The sequence below is a fragment of the Chelonoidis abingdonii genome, chromosome 23, assembly GCF_003597395.2.
Source record: "Chelonoidis abingdonii isolate Lonesome George chromosome 23, CheloAbing_2.0, whole genome shotgun sequence".
NCBI classification, from domain to species: Eukaryota; Metazoa; Chordata; order Testudines; family Testudinidae; genus Chelonoidis; species Chelonoidis abingdonii.
This window is the reverse complement of record NC_133791.1, coordinates 20,763,065-20,779,922: the sequence shown is the minus strand read 5'-3', so window position 1 is coordinate 20,779,922 and position 16,858 is coordinate 20,763,065. Positions and strand designations below refer to the sequence as shown.

Below are 16,858 nucleotides of genomic sequence, written 5' to 3'. Positions count from 1 at the left end.
CAAGACATTTGTAGGGTGGCCACTTGGACCTCAGTTCACACACTGACTTCGCATTACGTGATCGTCTCCCAGTCTAGGGATGATGCCAGGTTCGGCAGGGTGGTACTTCGTCCTGATCTATCGTGAACTCCTATCCACCTCCAGCAGATATTGCTTGGAATCACCTAATGTGGAATACACGTGAGCAATCACTCGAAGAAGAAAGGACAGTTACCTGTTCTGTAACTGGCGTTCTTCAAGATGTGTTGCTCATGTCTATTCCACACCCCACTCTCCGTCCCCTCTGTCGGAGTTGTCTGGCAAGAAGGAACTGAGGGTGGGGGGAGCCTGTGGCTCTCCTTATAGCACAATTTACAGACACCACTCCAAGGGTCGCCGCAGTGTTCCCCCAGTATGGATACTACTAAGGGAAAAACTTCTGGCACCAGTGCACGTGGCAAGCATGCACACCTACTGTGGAATACACATGAGCAGCACCTTGAAGAACACCAGTTACGGTGTTCATGTTGGCTGTTAATTGTAACCTTGTTGTATTCTCTAGATGTTATAAATTGATTGTTTAATAATTTATTACAGCATCTTTCCAGGTATCAAAGCTAGACTGAGTGGTCTACAATTCCTTGGGTGCTCTCTGTCCCGCTTTGAAGGTAAATACTATGTTGGCCCTTCTCCAGTCCTCTGGGTCCTCACTCATCCTTCATGAGTTCTCAAAGATAGCTGCTAATGGTTCTGAGGTTGCTTCAGCTAGTTCCTTTAATACTGTAGCACAGAGTGAATTTTGTCAGGTTCTGCTGACTCATTTTGTCTTTCAAAGAACTTAGTCTGCATTTTGTGTTTTGCCATCTTACTTTTCCAACAGGTGTCTGGGTAGTTAATGTCCCTCATTATTAACAGATCTCATGTTTTGGATATTTCTATTATTTTTAAAGGCTTCCTCCCTAGGTTAGTGACTCGGTGTGCGAAGATGCTTTTCCCTTTCTTGGTTAGGTGGACCCCCGTCCCTTCCCAGAACGAAGAAATCTTTTTCAAACAGATCAATTAGTAAAGCTTTTCATAGTATCTGTCTCTTCCAAGACAGATTCGTATTTGGTGTCTTGCTTGACAAAGATATGAGTTGCCTTAATGGGTCAGATCAATGGTTGACCTAGTCCAGTATCCTGTTATCAACAATGACCTTCACTAGCTGCTTCAAAAGAGGTTCAAGAAATCTTGTAGAAGGCAGCTATGGGATGTCCCCACAGAAAGTTTCCTCCTAATCTCCAATAGTTAGAGGTTGGCATAAGCCCTGCAGTATGAATCTTTTCCCAGGCTTTTGTTTATTTTTTAATATTTTTATTATAACTAGATATTCTTATTTATATAAATTTTAAATGCCTTTTTTACTCCTGCCAGATTATTGGCCTCAATCTTATCTTGCAGCAATGAGTTCCCCAGGCTAAGTGTGTGGTGTTTGAAATAGGATTTCTTTATATCAGTTTTGAATTGATCATCTTTCAGTTTTCTTTAATGTCTCCATGTTCTAGTATTATGAAACTGGGTGATTCAATTCATTGTTTTGTAGACTTTTATCATGCCCCCTTTTATGTTTCCTCTTAGATAAGCAATGCCAATCTTTTAAATCTCTCATCATATGAGAATTTTTCCGTGTCCCTAATCATTCTTGTCACCTGTCTCTTTATTACTTCTTATCCTGCTATATTCTTTGTATATGATAACAGACATAGGTATAACAAGATCCAGTCACTGGAAGTTGCATCTAGACAAATTCAGCCTGGAAATAAGGTACACATTTTTAACAGTGAGGGTAATTAACTATAGGAATAACTTACTGGGAATTGTGGTAAAGTCTCTATCACTAGCAATTTTGAAATGAAGATTGGGTGATTTCTAAAAGGTCTGCTCTGATGCAAACAGGAATTTATTCAGGAAAGTTCTGTGGCCTGTGTTATATAGGAGATCAGGGTAGATGATCACAGTGGTTCCTTCTGTCCTTAGAATCAGTGAATCTGTGACTGTTTAGAAAGTCTACCCTCTGCATCTCATATTTATTGCAGTTGCCTTTCTAGTGGCTATAACATCAAGTCAGAAGGGTTTGGAGAATTACATACTTTTAAGAGATGTTAGTTTTCTTCCTAATAGCCATAAATGTCTACTGAATTTTCTAAAAAGTGTAGTCCTATCAAGGAATAAAACTAAGAGTTAAGCAATAGTGAGCCAAAGGCTTTCTCATTTGATTAAATTGTATGTTTAGACTTCCTATGATTTGACCCAGGGCTCAAGTACCAAGTGGAGATAGAATTCATTTTACTAGAGTGGTGACGGCATCTGTAATTTGTATTTGCCATGTGCCTAAAGCTGAGATTTGTAAATTTAAGTTATATTTTCATAAATTACTGTTCTCTCAATACTAAGTCTAGATCATATGTTCAGTCAAGAGAGCAGTGTTCCAATCTCTGTTTAATTAGTGGAGTTCCTCAGCACTCTTCCTCCAGAGGATTGTAACTGCTTGCTAGCTTCCTAATGTGAGGATCTTGTAGAAGCACTACCATGAAGGAGAAAAGAAGGTTATTAGTAGGAACGCTGGTTCTCAAAATGTTTTGCTTCTGCAGGTGAGGTGCGCTCAGTACTTCCTTCCTCCCATCTGCTTCAGAGTTTGAATAGCATTCCAGGAGATAGAATAGAATGAGCGATGTTTACAGATGGTGGAACTTCTGTGTCCTCAGTTGAAGTATGTCGGATCTGAGATACAAGTGCCCCTTCATTCCCTTACTACTATAGAAGGATCCATGTCTATATAACAAGGCATATGGTCCTAAAGTGTGGCTCCTTCATAGAGGCATTAAAGATTAGCTGATATCTGTAAAATGCTGGTAAGTCATAGTATTAAGTAAGTATCAATGTGTGGTTAAAATGAAATGGAGACCTTTAAGAATGATCCAAAATGCCTGGGAAGAATGGCACCTGGTCCCCTTTACATATTTCCAAATGTGTATATGGAACATTGCAGTGTGATGGTATGGAATGGTACTTTGGGACCTCAAACGTAGGCTTCCAGGACACTGATTAAGGAACAATGGGATGTATGATGTCTCTTGTGGGAAAAGAGGTCTAGGTGTGTGTGTCTTGTTGTACAAATCTAGTTGGGTTTTATTTAATTTTCTTTTAAATAAACACCAAATGGAAGTTGATTAGTGTAGCACTATTAATGGTTTGGTTATGTCCCCCTCTTTTGTCTACTTTTTTCCAATTAAAGAATTGCTCTGTTCTCTTATTTTAGCTATACAGCTTCCCGTGTTTTCCTTTAGAGAGACTTAAAACCAGCCCCAGGCATTCCACGGCCCTTCAGCTGCTGCAAGAGTAGGAGAACTCTGCAACAATAAAAAACAGTTTCACGACTCCAGTGTCCACTGCAAAAGGCATTCTGCTTCACTCTGCCTTCTCAAAATTCCATGGCCTTGAAATCACACTTCAGTGCCTGGAATGTTTTTAACTCTTCTAATACATTTGAATGCACAGCACGTGCTGATGTAAAAATCTCATAGCAGTGATCTGGAATTATACAAACAGCTTCTCATTTGCATTTCTTTGCACTAAAGAATTCCCAGTAATCAAGAGACTGGGAAGGGGCTGAAACCTCTTCTCTCCCACCTACTCTCCTCAGTTACAGACTTTGAGAGAAGTAGGGTGATAGCAACACAACCTGGCATCATCCAAGAGGCTCTGGATGGGGAAAAAAGACACAAAGCTCTTTCATCCTTTTCTAGCTGTTGGAAAGAAGGTACCAGAAACTGAAATGAAATCTGGAGCCCTAAAGTAGGGAACAAGAAGGTCACTGTGTTAGAAATACTGACATCTTCCTACTCTGGGAAGGAGTTCAGGGCTGGGCTTCTCATTAGGACCTCTCTGATGGGGCCTTTCTGTCCTTTGTATCTACCTTTTAGCTATGAGGTTCAAGACCTGGGAGAGGGTGGGCAGGGGAACGAGAGTGTTACTGTTCTTTGAACTGCCTTTGGCCAGATTGAGGGCATCAGTTGCCACTCTCAGCAGTGAGGGGAAAGAGAAAAACCTTCCTCAGTCAGGGTTAGAGGAGAAAGTGGAGCTCTACCAGAGCAAACAAACTGGGAGCTGGAGAGAAAAAAACTCTTAAGATGTTGCAGCTGTCTGTAATTATTCAAAAAGAAAGGGGCAGAGAGTAGAAAATACCACTTCCCCCCCCAGCCAGGAGGAGGGGAGAGAGTGAGTAGAGATTCTGCATACACAAACTCTCTCTCTCTTTCTCACTCACTCACTCATTCTTATTCTTTCAATCTCTCTCACTCTCACTTCAGCAGCCAGGAGGGAGGAGGGACAGAAGCTTTCAACCCCACCCAAGAGCCAGCAGTCTTTTTGAAGATCCAAGGGAACTGGTACAAAGGATTCTGGGATGTGGGATGGTGAGTCACAAGAGGAAAAAGGTTGAGAAATGTCCCTCCAAAAAGCATCTGTCCCTGCTTATTTTAGCTTAAAAAAGATGGCTCTGATTTGTGAGGTTAGGGATTTTTTACATTGGGATCACAGTTTGCAGGGGATTCACTGATAACTGGAGAACAAATTATCATTAATTTCTTTTGTAAACATGGAATGCTTCAAGTCCTTTTTAAACATTCTGTGTACAGAGCAGATCGCAGTTTTGTGTCCATGTAGTATGAGTAATTTTAAAATAGTTAAATATTCTGTTAGTCACAGGGCCAGTGGCATATAACAAAGCTTTATTCCAAAGATGTTCCAGTTGTAGACAAATACTAAGCATATTTAGTCATTCACATTGTAGATACATATACAATGGAAAACATAACTACAAGGGAACTGAATTCTTACAGGATTGGTATTTAAGCCTTTCACCCGTAGGGGACTGGTTTAGACCCAGAACAGGTCTGTACTAATTGACAGCTATTACCATCTGGTGGTTCTTTGACTTAAGTGAAAGGAGTGTTGTGGTGTCGTTCTAGTGGCTGTAAATGCCACCATTGGGACAGTTAGTTTTTGTAATGGCATTTAAACATTCCCCAGCACCTTTAAAGTCTGAGGGCTCTTGTGCCAGCAAAGACACCGTCATATCTGGCACATTTGTGGGCAGACTTCACAGCTCCCCAAGCTCCTTTATCTGATGTTGGATCCCTTCTTCAACGGCAGAAATTGTTTTGTATCTAGCACAGTCAAATTCAAACTATAGTTAAATTTGTTTAATTGAAGAAAATAAACACATAAACAAAGAGAGTATTTAGCACCAGTATGAACTAGTCATGGTGTATGAAAAGCTGAGCTATTGGGTGCTATGAGACTTGGAATCAGACGTTAAAGATTGATAGTTTTAGACCTTCTCCTTTTACAAGCAGTCCTGTTCTCCCAATCTGTGGCTTGTGAGTACTTATCAGCTCCCAAAGTTCAGCCATCCTCTGTAGTCTGTGTCCATCTATACTTTAGATAGAAATACTTCCTTTTTTCTTGGCAAAGTCAGATAACAATGTTCATAGGTGAACTGAGGCATTATGTCTCTCTTATTTATCTTTCTGTAAATAACACAAATTTTCAGTTCTTTTTCTCTGTATTTGGTCACTTCAGAGGCCTTTCATCCATTTAGTGAAAGATGCCTTTTGGAGCTGTGTAAACTGTGATGCATTTAAAATTATCCCCACTCCTCTCCAGGGATGTTTGGCAAACACCTTAGTTAAAGCCAGGTTCTTTAGTAATCCAATGAGAGATCTTCATGTACAGGAAGCCTGCAGGTTTTATGCAAGATTGCATTATATCAGCTTTCACATTGATAAAAATAGAACATTGCAAGTCATAACGAAAGGTACAGTAATGGGTCATGACATTAATTAGCAGTTTTGTTGGCAGTCTCAGTAATCCAGACAGAGAGAAGTCAAGGTTGAGGCACAGTGATAACTTTGGGGAAGCTTGCACTGCTTTTGCCCACGCTGTCCCTCTTCTGAGGATAAAATGGGGATTTCAGTTTTCAGGATGTTCAGTCCAGCGACAAATATACACAGATACTTTAAAATGTAAGGATGGAGAGAACCATAAACAGCCTAACTCATGCTGGTGCTATGCATGCAAACTCTCTCTTTAGCAGGTTTGCTAGAATATATCTTGTTGGAAGTCATATAACTTTCTCTCCCTGCCCCCATAAACACACTTTCCTGGATCCAGGCACACCCAGCACTAGTCATAAGCAGACTAAGCAATTGCTTAGGGCCCCAACCAGCTCAAGGGGGCCCTATAAATTATTAGTATACAGTGGGGGGAGCCCCAGAATTTTCCTGTTTAGGGTCACCAATGGGCTAGCACCAGCACTGGATCCAGGTAATACTTCTTTATTCTACTGCTTCTTTTAAATGTTCCTCCCTAATTCTGATGTTGCAAAAACATCAGTACAGCTACACGTTTCAAAACATTGAGATATTTAATGTCTAATATTCAGCAAAAGTTTAATCCTCTTTTGCCCTATGTGTTAAGGGCCTGCAGGAAAAACAGCTTGACTTTGTTTTGTAATGAGATTAGTGCTTTTCATTGGTTTAATAGTTGGGTTCTTAGGTCATTGAAATTTGTTTCATGAACGTGATGCCTTGCTATGTTGTGTACTTTAATAACGTGAATCTCTGCAGATCATTGTTGTGCAGATTTAGACTCCCCCCGGCCCCTTCTTAACATACGTGCTTGTCTCACTTTTGGTGCTGCTGAATGGTCTTGTGTGTCTGTGAATGAACCCTTTACTTCATGGATGTCCCTGTTTGAAGGGAGATCACTGGAGAAAAATCCAAACAAGCCCTTTAGAAGAATCTGCAGTTAAGCTGTTCTTTGGTTGTAGCTAGGTGTAAAAGCCTGTAGTGTAAAGCATAAGATCCTGAAAGATTATCAGTTTGATCAGTATGGAACAGGAGATCCCAGTAAACCTAACTCTGGAATCCCATTTTCTCTGTCTCATTGTCATTATTCATGAGGAATCATGGCCCAGGCTGGGATTTGTAGGGTTTATTGTCAGTAATTTCTGGATCTGTTAATTTTAGAAGCATTTTCAAAAGGGTAGTCAGTTTACTAAGTATAAAACCTTTTGGCTTGTATTCTCAGTTTGACTGCTGAAAAGAGAGATTTGTGTTATAAAGTCTAGTAGCATGTGTGAAATTGCCCAGCCATAGGTAGGTGTGGACTGTGGGACTCAGAGTTAGTGGATGTACTTCCCTATAAGCACTTACAGCAAAAGGCAGAAACAATCCCTCCTTCATTTTGTGTACATAATGTTGTCTGTTAGCTATCATTTAATTAGATTGATTCCCTATCCGTCTGGATTCTAATAATCCTATATGGACAAAACTCCTCTTACCATTCCCTTGTGTGAAAAAGAGTAAGTGGAAAATAGAATTTCACTGGTCGCAAACACATTTGTTTGTTTCCCTCTTCAACTGAAATATATGTATAATGTTGGAGACCTACATCATTCATTACAAAATTGCTGCATGACTTGTAATTTTACATTCTACTTTCTTCAAGTATATGTCATAATGGGTGCTCCATGCAAATTGGATACAATTAACTTAAGTTTAAACAAAGACTGGGAATGGTTGGGTCATTACACTAATTGAATCTATTTCCCCACGTTAAGTTCTCACGCCTTCTATGGGTCATCTCAATTATCACTTCAAAGGGTTTTTTTCTCCTATAATATAATAATAATAGGGGATATACCAATCTCCTAGAACTGGAAGGACCTTGAAAGGTCATTGAGTCCAGCCCCCTGCCTTCACTAGCAGGACCAATTTTTGCACCAGATCCCTAAGTGACCCCCTCAAGGATTGAACTCACAACCCTGGGTTTAGCAGGCCAATGCTCAAACCACTGAGCTATCCCTCCCCCCTAATGATGATAGCTCATCTCAATTGATTGGACTCTTACAGTTGGTATGGGTACTTCCACTTTTTCATGTTCTTTGCATGTATAAATATCTCCTGTCTGTGTATTCCATTCTATGCATCCGAAGAAGTGATCTGTAGCCCATGAAAGCCAGAGGCGGCTCCAGGCACCAGCAGGCCAAGCGCGTACCTGGGGTGGCAAGCCACAGGGGCACTCTGCTGGTCGCTGCGAGGGCGACAGGCAGGTTGCCTTCGGCGGCATGCCTGCGGAGGGTCTGCTAGTCCCACAGTTTCAGCGGACCTCCCACAGGCGTGCTGCCGAATCCACGAGACCAGGGACCTCCAGCAGGCAAGCCGCCGAAGGCAGCCTGCCTGCCGTGCTTGGGGCGGCAAAATACCTAGAGCTGCCCCTGACAGAAACTTATGCTGAAATAAATTTGTTAGTCTCTAAGGTGCCACAAGTTCTCCTATTCTTTTTGCGGATACAGACTAACACGGCTGCTACTCTGAAACCTATCATAGGATGTGTGTGTGCACGTACATTCTCAATTGGAGATTTTACCTAGCAGTGTCCATGGTCCATGCCTGTGTAGTACACATCCTTGTGTTCCTATGTGAGGTTATATAGGCAGGCACAAAACTACTGCCACTTCAGTTCCTTCTCAACTGCCCTCAACTTGAGGCAGTTCAGTGTGGTGCCCACTGCATTTGTAGCTGTTGTTTTAATTATTACGTCTAGTTTTAATTTCATATTCATTTTCTTTTATTTGTTTAATTTGGTTTCCTAAGCATACATGCTTTTGGAGTTTTCCCCCTCAAACTTCTTTTTTCTGAGGGCAGAACTTTCGTTCTTAGCTGTTCTGCCCATGCCTTTTCTGCTTCAGTTGTGCCAATTACTCTGAGCTTTGAGACTTGCTAGACCTGCCATGTGTTTCCCCCTTAGCAATTGGCATTCAAGCTTCCTGTGCTGTAGCCCACGAAAGCGAATGGTCAAATAAATTTGTTAGTCTCTAAGGTACCACAAGTATTCCTGTTCTTTTTGCGGATACAGACTAACACGTCTGCTGCTCTGAAACCTCGCTCTATCAGGGTCATCTTCTTTTACTTTGTCCTGAATTCTTTTTAAAAGTCCTGTGTTTTCCCCAGTTAAATTAAGTGATCCAGCTGTGTTTACATTTGCCAGTTTACTCCAGGGGAGCTTAAGATGTGCAAGGCAGGCAGACACCCTCTCGAATAAATCCAATCCCTTACTTGTGCCTTTCGTTGATTCCATTGATAAAAATTCCTCTGTGATTTCAAATTTGTCATCAATTCCTCTGACAAAAATCAATAACTGTGCTGTGTCCTTAATATCAGTGCTGTCATCGAGAGCTAACGAAAACAATGTGAAGCCTTATGCTTTGTTGTTCAAGTCAGAAGCAAAATGTTCTTCAATCGCTTCTGCATGATGAGTAACAGTTCTTGGTTTTTTTTCCACAAAGGAGTCCCTGTGGCACCTTAGAGACTAACAGATTTGTTTGGGCATAAGCTTTCATGGCCTAGAATCCACTTCATCAGATGTATTAAGTAAAAAATACAGGAGCAGTATAAATTTGTTAGTCTCTAAGGTGCCACAAGGACTCCTCGTGTTTTTTGCTGATACAGACTAACCTGGCTACCACTGAAACCTGTGACCATGCAAGTTCTTCGTGGCAAACTAGTGTTCTCAAATTTGTTTTGGTATTCTGGGCACAGCATGCCAGCAACATCAACCATGCATTCTTTCAAAAACTCCCCTTAAGCAAAAGCTTTATTTTATTTAGCAATTTTAAACACCAGAACATAACTTGCCTTTGTAGTGGCTTCCTGAACTGTAGCTTGTCGCACATAAATATTTTGCTGAGCTTTTAAGTTAGTGTTAAGTTTCTCAACTTTTCTTGCCCTTTCCTCAGTTAAATTGCTGCCATAATTAGGATGTTTCATTGAAAAATGGCTATTCAGATTGTACTCCTTGAACACTGCGATGCTCTCCTGACAAAGCATACAGCCTTCGAGTTCGTGTTTGTGAAAAAATATTTTGCATTCCATTCTTTGTTGAAAACGTGACACTGCCCACTTTTCTTTTTTTGTTGTTTTGTTGCAGCGCTCATTTTTGAAAGGGAAAAGAAAATCCCAGCTGCAGCCCTTATTTCAAACTACTGTTTTACAAGATTGCACACAAAAACTGGGTCCTCTCTAGCCTGGATTTGTTGGGCATCAATGCACCTGACAATGTTGAGCCATGGCACTCTGTTCCAGAATCCATGTGGACAAGAAGAGGCAGAGGCAGGAGCTCAAGGGCCAGATAAAAAGGTGTGCTGGGCTGGTCACAGCCTGCAGGCCATAGTTTGCCCACTCCTGCTCTAGACGGAGAGACTCATCTAAGAAGCCCATATCTATCTCAGTACCTCTTCTTTGGGACTCAGCTACAAGGACCAACCTCATTATAGAATCATAGAACTGGAAGGGACCTCGAGAGGTCACCTGGTCCAGTCCCCTGCACTTGTACCTTGTCTTAGTCCTGGAACCATCCTCATTGGCCTGTATTTGTACTGAGTGTATGGTCTGCACCTCTATACCATCCCTGATGCCTTCCCAGGCTATAATAGAGCACTCCCCAGTGCCAGCCATGTTCCTCTTGCATGAGAGCCTTCTGTTCTTGGAAGAACCAGGCTCTCACCTTCTAAGAGGCACTGAGGGGGATCCTTCTCTGGTACCATCCCGCCTGTTGAAGTCGGAGCCTCCATCTCTGCTAGTACACCTTAACATAGGATCATGTCCACTGGTATTTATTCAGCTGCCAGCCCCTCCTCAGGCTCCAGTATAGATACAAGCCCCCAGTTCTTATGCCAGGGGCTCCCCCTCTAATCACTGGAGAGGCTACAGGATCAGACTCAGACATCAGTATTTTGACAAAATCTGAGTTATATTAAAAAAAAAAAAAAAGTGAAATAGGGACAGTGAAAAATCATTGGAATTTAATATAAAAAAAAAAAGTGCAATGACAGTGATTTTATTATTCACATTTAATTCATTTAAAAGGACTAGTTCTTCGAGTGCTTGCTCATATACATTCCATATTAGGGAGTGTGTGCTTGCCACGTGCACTGGTGCTGGAAGTTTTCCCCTCAGCAGTATCCGTAGGGGACCGGCTCTGGTGCCCCCTGGAGTGGTGCACGCCTGATGTGGTATAAGGGGCACTGCCGGCTCTTCAGAGACCCCTCTCACGAGAGTCTCCTTGAGCAGGGGGTAAAGGGGCTGTGTAGGCTTATTGGCTGAGGCTTGTCCCCCTCTGGGGCGGCGGGGAGCCAGACCGCCTCGCTGCGTTGGTCAGATGTGTTGGGGAATTAGTGTGGTCCTGCAGTAAACAGTCAGTATTAGCCGGCCCCAGGCCTTGAGTCAGGGCGGGGCAACAAATAGTCACTAGCTCAGGCCCTCAGGAAGGGACTGAGCAAACAGTCAGTATTAGCAGGCCCAGGCCCTGGGTCAAGATGAGGCAACAACCAGTAGTAGGCCCAAGCCTCCAAAGGCCTGGGAGAGGGGGAGACTGCCACCCAACTCGTGGGACGCAGACCCACCCACTCCACTGCATCCCCGCCCAGGGCCCTAGCAGCAGCAGAAGACCTGCTGCTGTGTCAGTGGGGATCCTGGCCGCAACACACTGACATGGGCTCTGGCAGTGCTGCAGCCAGACTAGAGTTGGCTGCCCCCAGTCTACTTCCTTCCTCCCCCTCTAGATGTACCTGAGTCACAGTGGTGTCCTCCGGGGGTCTAGTACCATGAGCTCCTCAGGGTAGCTGGCGAGCGGTAGGCTTGGCAGTTCTTTGGGGTAACTGGCGCACAGTAGGCCCGGCAGCGTCTCTGGGCTCGGGCTAGCTTTAGGTGATGTCTGGTCTGGCCAGTCCTCGGGTCGGCCGCCAATTGTTGTGGTCTCCCCACTGGGAGCTACGCTGCAAGCATCTGGTCGCTCCAGTGGCTGAGAGTCAAGTGAACTCTGGGGGCGGGCTTTTATACTTCCTGTCCTGAACCTTGACTGCTGAGGGGCGGGCACAGGGTTTGTTGGCTCTTCCTACTTCCGCATCCAGAGAGGCTTGTCCCCCTCTGGTGTGACGGGGAGCCAGACCACCTCACTACAGGCTGTTACAGCTGGGTGCAGTGGAGGAAGTTCCTCTCGTGTACAGGAACAAGGGATTCTTCTTTGAGTGCTTGCTCATATTGATTCCAATTAGGTATGTGCGCGCCGAGTGCACGATTATCGGAAGATTTTTACCCTAGCAACACTTGGTGGGTCAGCTGAGGCACCCCCTAGAGTGGTGCCCTTATTGCACCGGATATATGCCCCTTCCAACCAGCGCCCCCTCAGTTCCTTCTTACCGCCCGTGACAGTCGTTGGAACTGTGGAGCGCGGCATAGCTGATCTCCACTCCCTAGCTCTTTATGCATTTTCTCTAGTTAATTTTGTAGTATAGTTGTTGTTAGTAGTTTCTAGTTCTAGTTAATAGTAAATTGTGTAGATAGTGTATATAGTTGTTGGAGGAAAGAGGGGTTTCTCCCTTCCCTCCTTCCTGGTACCCGGGCTCATGCCTGGGTCTCCAGGTTTCAAACCGTGCTCAGCCTGCCTCAAGCCGAAGTTTACGGGAGACCTCCACAACTCCTGCCTGAAGTGCCTGGGGGAATCCCATCAAACAGCTAAGTGCCGCATCTGTAAGGCATTTGTTTGAGGCAGCTCCTCATGGAAGCGGCACTTTGCCTGGTGCCCTCGGGCCCAAGCAGAGACCTGGTGCCGTCAGCCCAAAGCGCATCTCTGGCACTGGAAAGACCCAGCACCAGCAAAGACTCCCAGCACCAGACATCTCTGGCACCACAACTGGCCCGGTGCCACTCGCCATCTCCGGGGGCTAAAAAGAAGCGCAAATAACCTGCTGCTTCTGCCCAGTCGCAGGCACTGCCTTTGCTCCCTTTGGAGCAACGTCCTGTACCGGACCGCCCAGCGAAGGCTCCAGTGCCAGCACAGTCGATGCCGGCACCACAAGCGCCGTTGAGTCCGGGGTGCATATGAGCTCCCCGGTGTGCACCGCGGTCGAGCTCAGTCTGCCATCTACCCCGGAGACCTTCTCTGTGGCTCATGACTTAATTGCCCTCACTGAGTTGGGGCCATTGCAGCCTCCAGCACCGATGGTGTGGTCTGTCCCATCGATAAGGAAGCCTGCTATGATGCGTCCCCCATCGCAAACTGGGATGTCTCGGCACCGCTCCAGATTGTGGTCCCACTCTAGATGCTGGTCCCGTGTACTGGTCACCGATCATCATCTCAGCATCGGTCGTACTCATGGCACCGTTCCACGTCGAGAAGATCTCCTTCCCGGTACGTCGGTACCAGTCAAGCTCCCAGCACCGATCACGGCACCGATCTCCGCGGTGTAGGTCCTGGCGCCGTTCCACCCGCAGATCTTCATCGGTGTCCAGATCTCCCTCGTGGTACCGCTATGATCATCGGTCCAGGTCGTGGTACTGATCCAGATCTCAGCACTGATCTCCATCCGTACGACACGCTCCATCGATGCAGGATAGTGCGACACAGCATAACTGGTCGGCCCCACCTTGGCCTTCCTGCTCTACCTCAAGGTCGTCCCAGGAGGTGGATGGAGACACTCAATGGCAGGACGAGGGACACAATCCTTCTCAGGGACCACTGCAGTGGTCCTTCTGGACCCCTTGGGCATACCACCAGGCCCAAGGTGTCCCCTCCAGGGCTTCTCGTTCAGCTCATTCTGAACCCCGAGTCCTGGAGGCCACGGTTCCTGCCCCCCACACTCCCGGGGATGCAGAGTCTGCTGCCCTGCAAACAACTCAGGCACATGCTCCTACAATGGAGAACCTGGGACAACCAGACCTGCCCCAGCAAGACTTACCCCAGGAACCATTAGTCCTGGGCCTGTCCTCTTCTTTGTCACCTGATGAGGCAGTTGCAGGCACGACCTCCTCTGGCCCACCACCTATAGACCTCCATGCACACCAAGACTTGCTGCCTAGGGTGGCAGAAAACATAAACTCCAGGTGGAGGAGGTGGTGGAGCTAGAGGATCCGGTGGTGGACATCTTATCTGCCGATGCTCCCACACTCATAGCCTTACTGTTCATCCGGACTATCCAGGCTAATGCTACTATGATCTGGCACTGCTAAGGGAGTTGAGAGGAAATACTTAGTTCCCTCCAAGGACTATGAATACTTGTATATTCACCCCCAACTGTGCTCCCTGGTTGTACAGTCCGTCAGTGAAAGGGAAGGGCATGGTCAACAAGCAGCTGCCCCTAAATCCAATGACACTAGGCGCCTGGATTTATTCGTCCTCAAGGTATACTCCACTGGCGGTCTACAACTTTGGGTGGCTAACCAGCAGGCTCTCTTGAGCCATTATAACTACAACACCTGGAACTCCATGGGGAATTTCAAGGAACTGGTTCCTCAGGAGTCCAGGGAGGAGTTTGGGGTCTTGCTCAAGGAGAGCAAGAAAGTAGGCAGAACCGCCTTGCAGGCTTTGATAGATGTGGCAGACTCAGCTGCAAGGACTCTAGTCTATGGTGTAGCTGTGCGCTGCATCTTGTGGCTACAAGTGTCCGGTCTTCCACCAGAGCTGCAGCAAACAATCCAGGACCTGCCCTTCGATGGCCAGGGGTTATTCTCGGACAAGACTGACTCTAGACTTCAGAGTCTAAAGGATAACCGGGCCATCATGCGCTCACTGGGCATGCATACCCCTTGTGACACAGCGTAGACCTGTCTGGACCCAACCTCAGTGCACCTACCCTAACCCTAGGCCCAGACAGGACTTCTCCAGAAGGATGGTAGGAGGAGGTCTGGCCCTCAGACAAGCCAGAATCAGGGCCCCCCAAACCATCAGTGGGGCCCAAGCAAAACTTTTGAAGGTGTGCCTGAGGGCGGAGCACCAGTCTCCTTACAGGATCTTTTCCCACCTTTCATAGAATCATAGAATATCAGGGTTGGAAGGGACCTCAGGAGGTCATCTAGTCCAACCCCGTGCTCAAAGCAGGACCAATCCCCAACTAAATCATCCCAGCCAGGGCTTTATCAAGCCTGACCTTAAAAACCTCTAAGGAAGGAGATTCTACCACCTCCCTAGGTAACCTATTCCAGTGCTTCACCACCCTCCTTGTGAAAAAGGTTTTCCTAATATCCAACCTAAACCTTTCTCCAACTGCCTCTCCTATTTCCTCCCTGCATGGTCCCGCATAACTACAGACCGCTGGGTCCTGTGCACTGTGGAAAGTGGATACTGTCTGCAATTTGTTTTGTTTCCCCCTTCCCACCATCCCTCCCCATCCCTCTTCAGGGATCCTTCTCACGAGAAACTCCTGCAGGAGGTACAGTCACTCCTGGCTCTTGGAGCAGTAGAAGAGTTTCCAAGAGAACTAAGGGGCAGGTGGTTTCCTAATCTCTAAGGCAAAGGGGGGGCTACGGCCCATTCTGGACCTCCGTGGATTCAACAAATTCATCGGAGCAGTTCTGGATTCAAATCTCACTCAGGCATGCCTTCCACAAGCCTGCTTTCAGGCCATGGTGGTCATTATCCTCAGCCTCCAGAGCTTCCTGACCTCCACAGCTCGCATGTGTCTCGGTCTTCTGCGCCACTTGGCGTCGTGCACCTTCGTGACCAAACATGCCCAACTATGCTTCCTTCCTCTCCAGGCCTGGCTTGCATCAATCTACCATCCAGGCCAGCACGATTTGGACACCGTGCTCACGATATCTCCGGAGGTCTTATCATCCGTGGCTTGCTGGCTGAACCCCAGCTTAGTATGCGGGGGAGTGCCATTCCATCCACGGACGCGTCATCTCTGGGCTGGGGCACTCACCTCAAGAACCTTTGTACGCAAGGCCTTTGGTCCACTCGAGAGATAATCCTACACATCAATGTACAGGAACTGAGAGCAGTTCGCCTGGCATGTCAGGTGTTCCGCGAGCACCTTCAGAGCCGTTGTGTCACAGTCCTCACGGACAACACAACGGCCATGTTTTACATCAACAAGCAAGATGGAGCGCGATAGTTGCCCCTCTGTTGGGAGGCCATCAAATTGCAGGAGTTCTGCATAGCCCACTCAATCAACCTGGTGGCTTAATTTCTCCCAGGAGTCCAGACCACCTTGGCAGATTGCCTCAGCAGATCCTTCCTGGCTCACGAGTGGTCGATTCGCCCAGACGTTATCCGTTCTGTTTTCCAGACGTGGGGATTTCCCTACGTTGACCTCTTTGTCTCTTGCGAGAATCGGAAGTGTCAGGTACTCTGCTGTCTCCAGGGGCGCTCCCAGGCTCCCTGTCGGATGCCTTCCTGATACCATGGAAGGACCATCTGTTTTATGCCTTTCCTCCATTTCCATTAGTCCACAAGGTCCTTCTCAAATTGCGAAGGGACAAGGGCTGCTTAATACTAATTGCCCCGGCGTGGCCCAGGCAGCATTGGTACACCACATTCCTTGAACTGTCTTCTCCAATCCTATGGCCAGCAGGTTCCTCAAGGGATTGGAACATCTGTACCCGCACATTAGGCATCCGGCCCCTACGTGGGACCTCAGTCTGGTCCTATCCAGGCTCACGGGTGCTCCGTTCGAGCCAAACGCCAGTTGCTCGCTTCTGTACCTTTCCTGGAAAACAGCTTTCGTTGTCGCTATAACCTTGGCGAGATGTGTGTCGGAGCTTCGAGCCCTCACTTCGGACCCACCATATACAGTGTTTCATAAGGACAAGGTGCAGCTGCGACCACACTCCGCCTTCCTTCCTAAGGTGGTGTCTGACTTCCATGTCAATCAAGACATCTTCCTTCCGGTCTTTTATCCGAAGCCGCATGCTTCTCGACGGGAACAACAGCTGCACTCCCTAGACTTACGCAGGGCCCTTGCCTTTTACATTGAGTGAATTGAAACCTTTCAGAAAGA

At 46.2% G+C, this 16,858-nt stretch overlaps 1 protein-coding gene across 22 annotated transcripts in view; it reads left to right on the top strand.

Moving 5' to 3' along the window:
* Positions 1-16,858, top strand: part of EIF4G3 (eukaryotic translation initiation factor 4 gamma 3) — a 499,287-nt gene that overhangs the window by 196,367 nt on the left and 286,062 nt on the right. For 16 of the 22 annotated variants that reach the window (XR_012654775.1, XM_075060272.1, XM_075060281.1 and 13 more), the window contains one exon: positions 4,329-4,433. The exons of 5 other annotated variants lie outside the window; for them this stretch is intronic. Coding sequence is in view for 16 of the 17 variants with exons in the window: in XM_075060272.1 (XP_074916373.1) it covers positions 4,431-4,433 (3 nt within the window). In the remaining variant the exon portion in view is untranslated. The remainder of the gene's footprint in view (positions 1-4,328; positions 4,434-16,858) is intronic. One more of the 22 variants, XM_075060273.1, reaches the window with a different exon arrangement.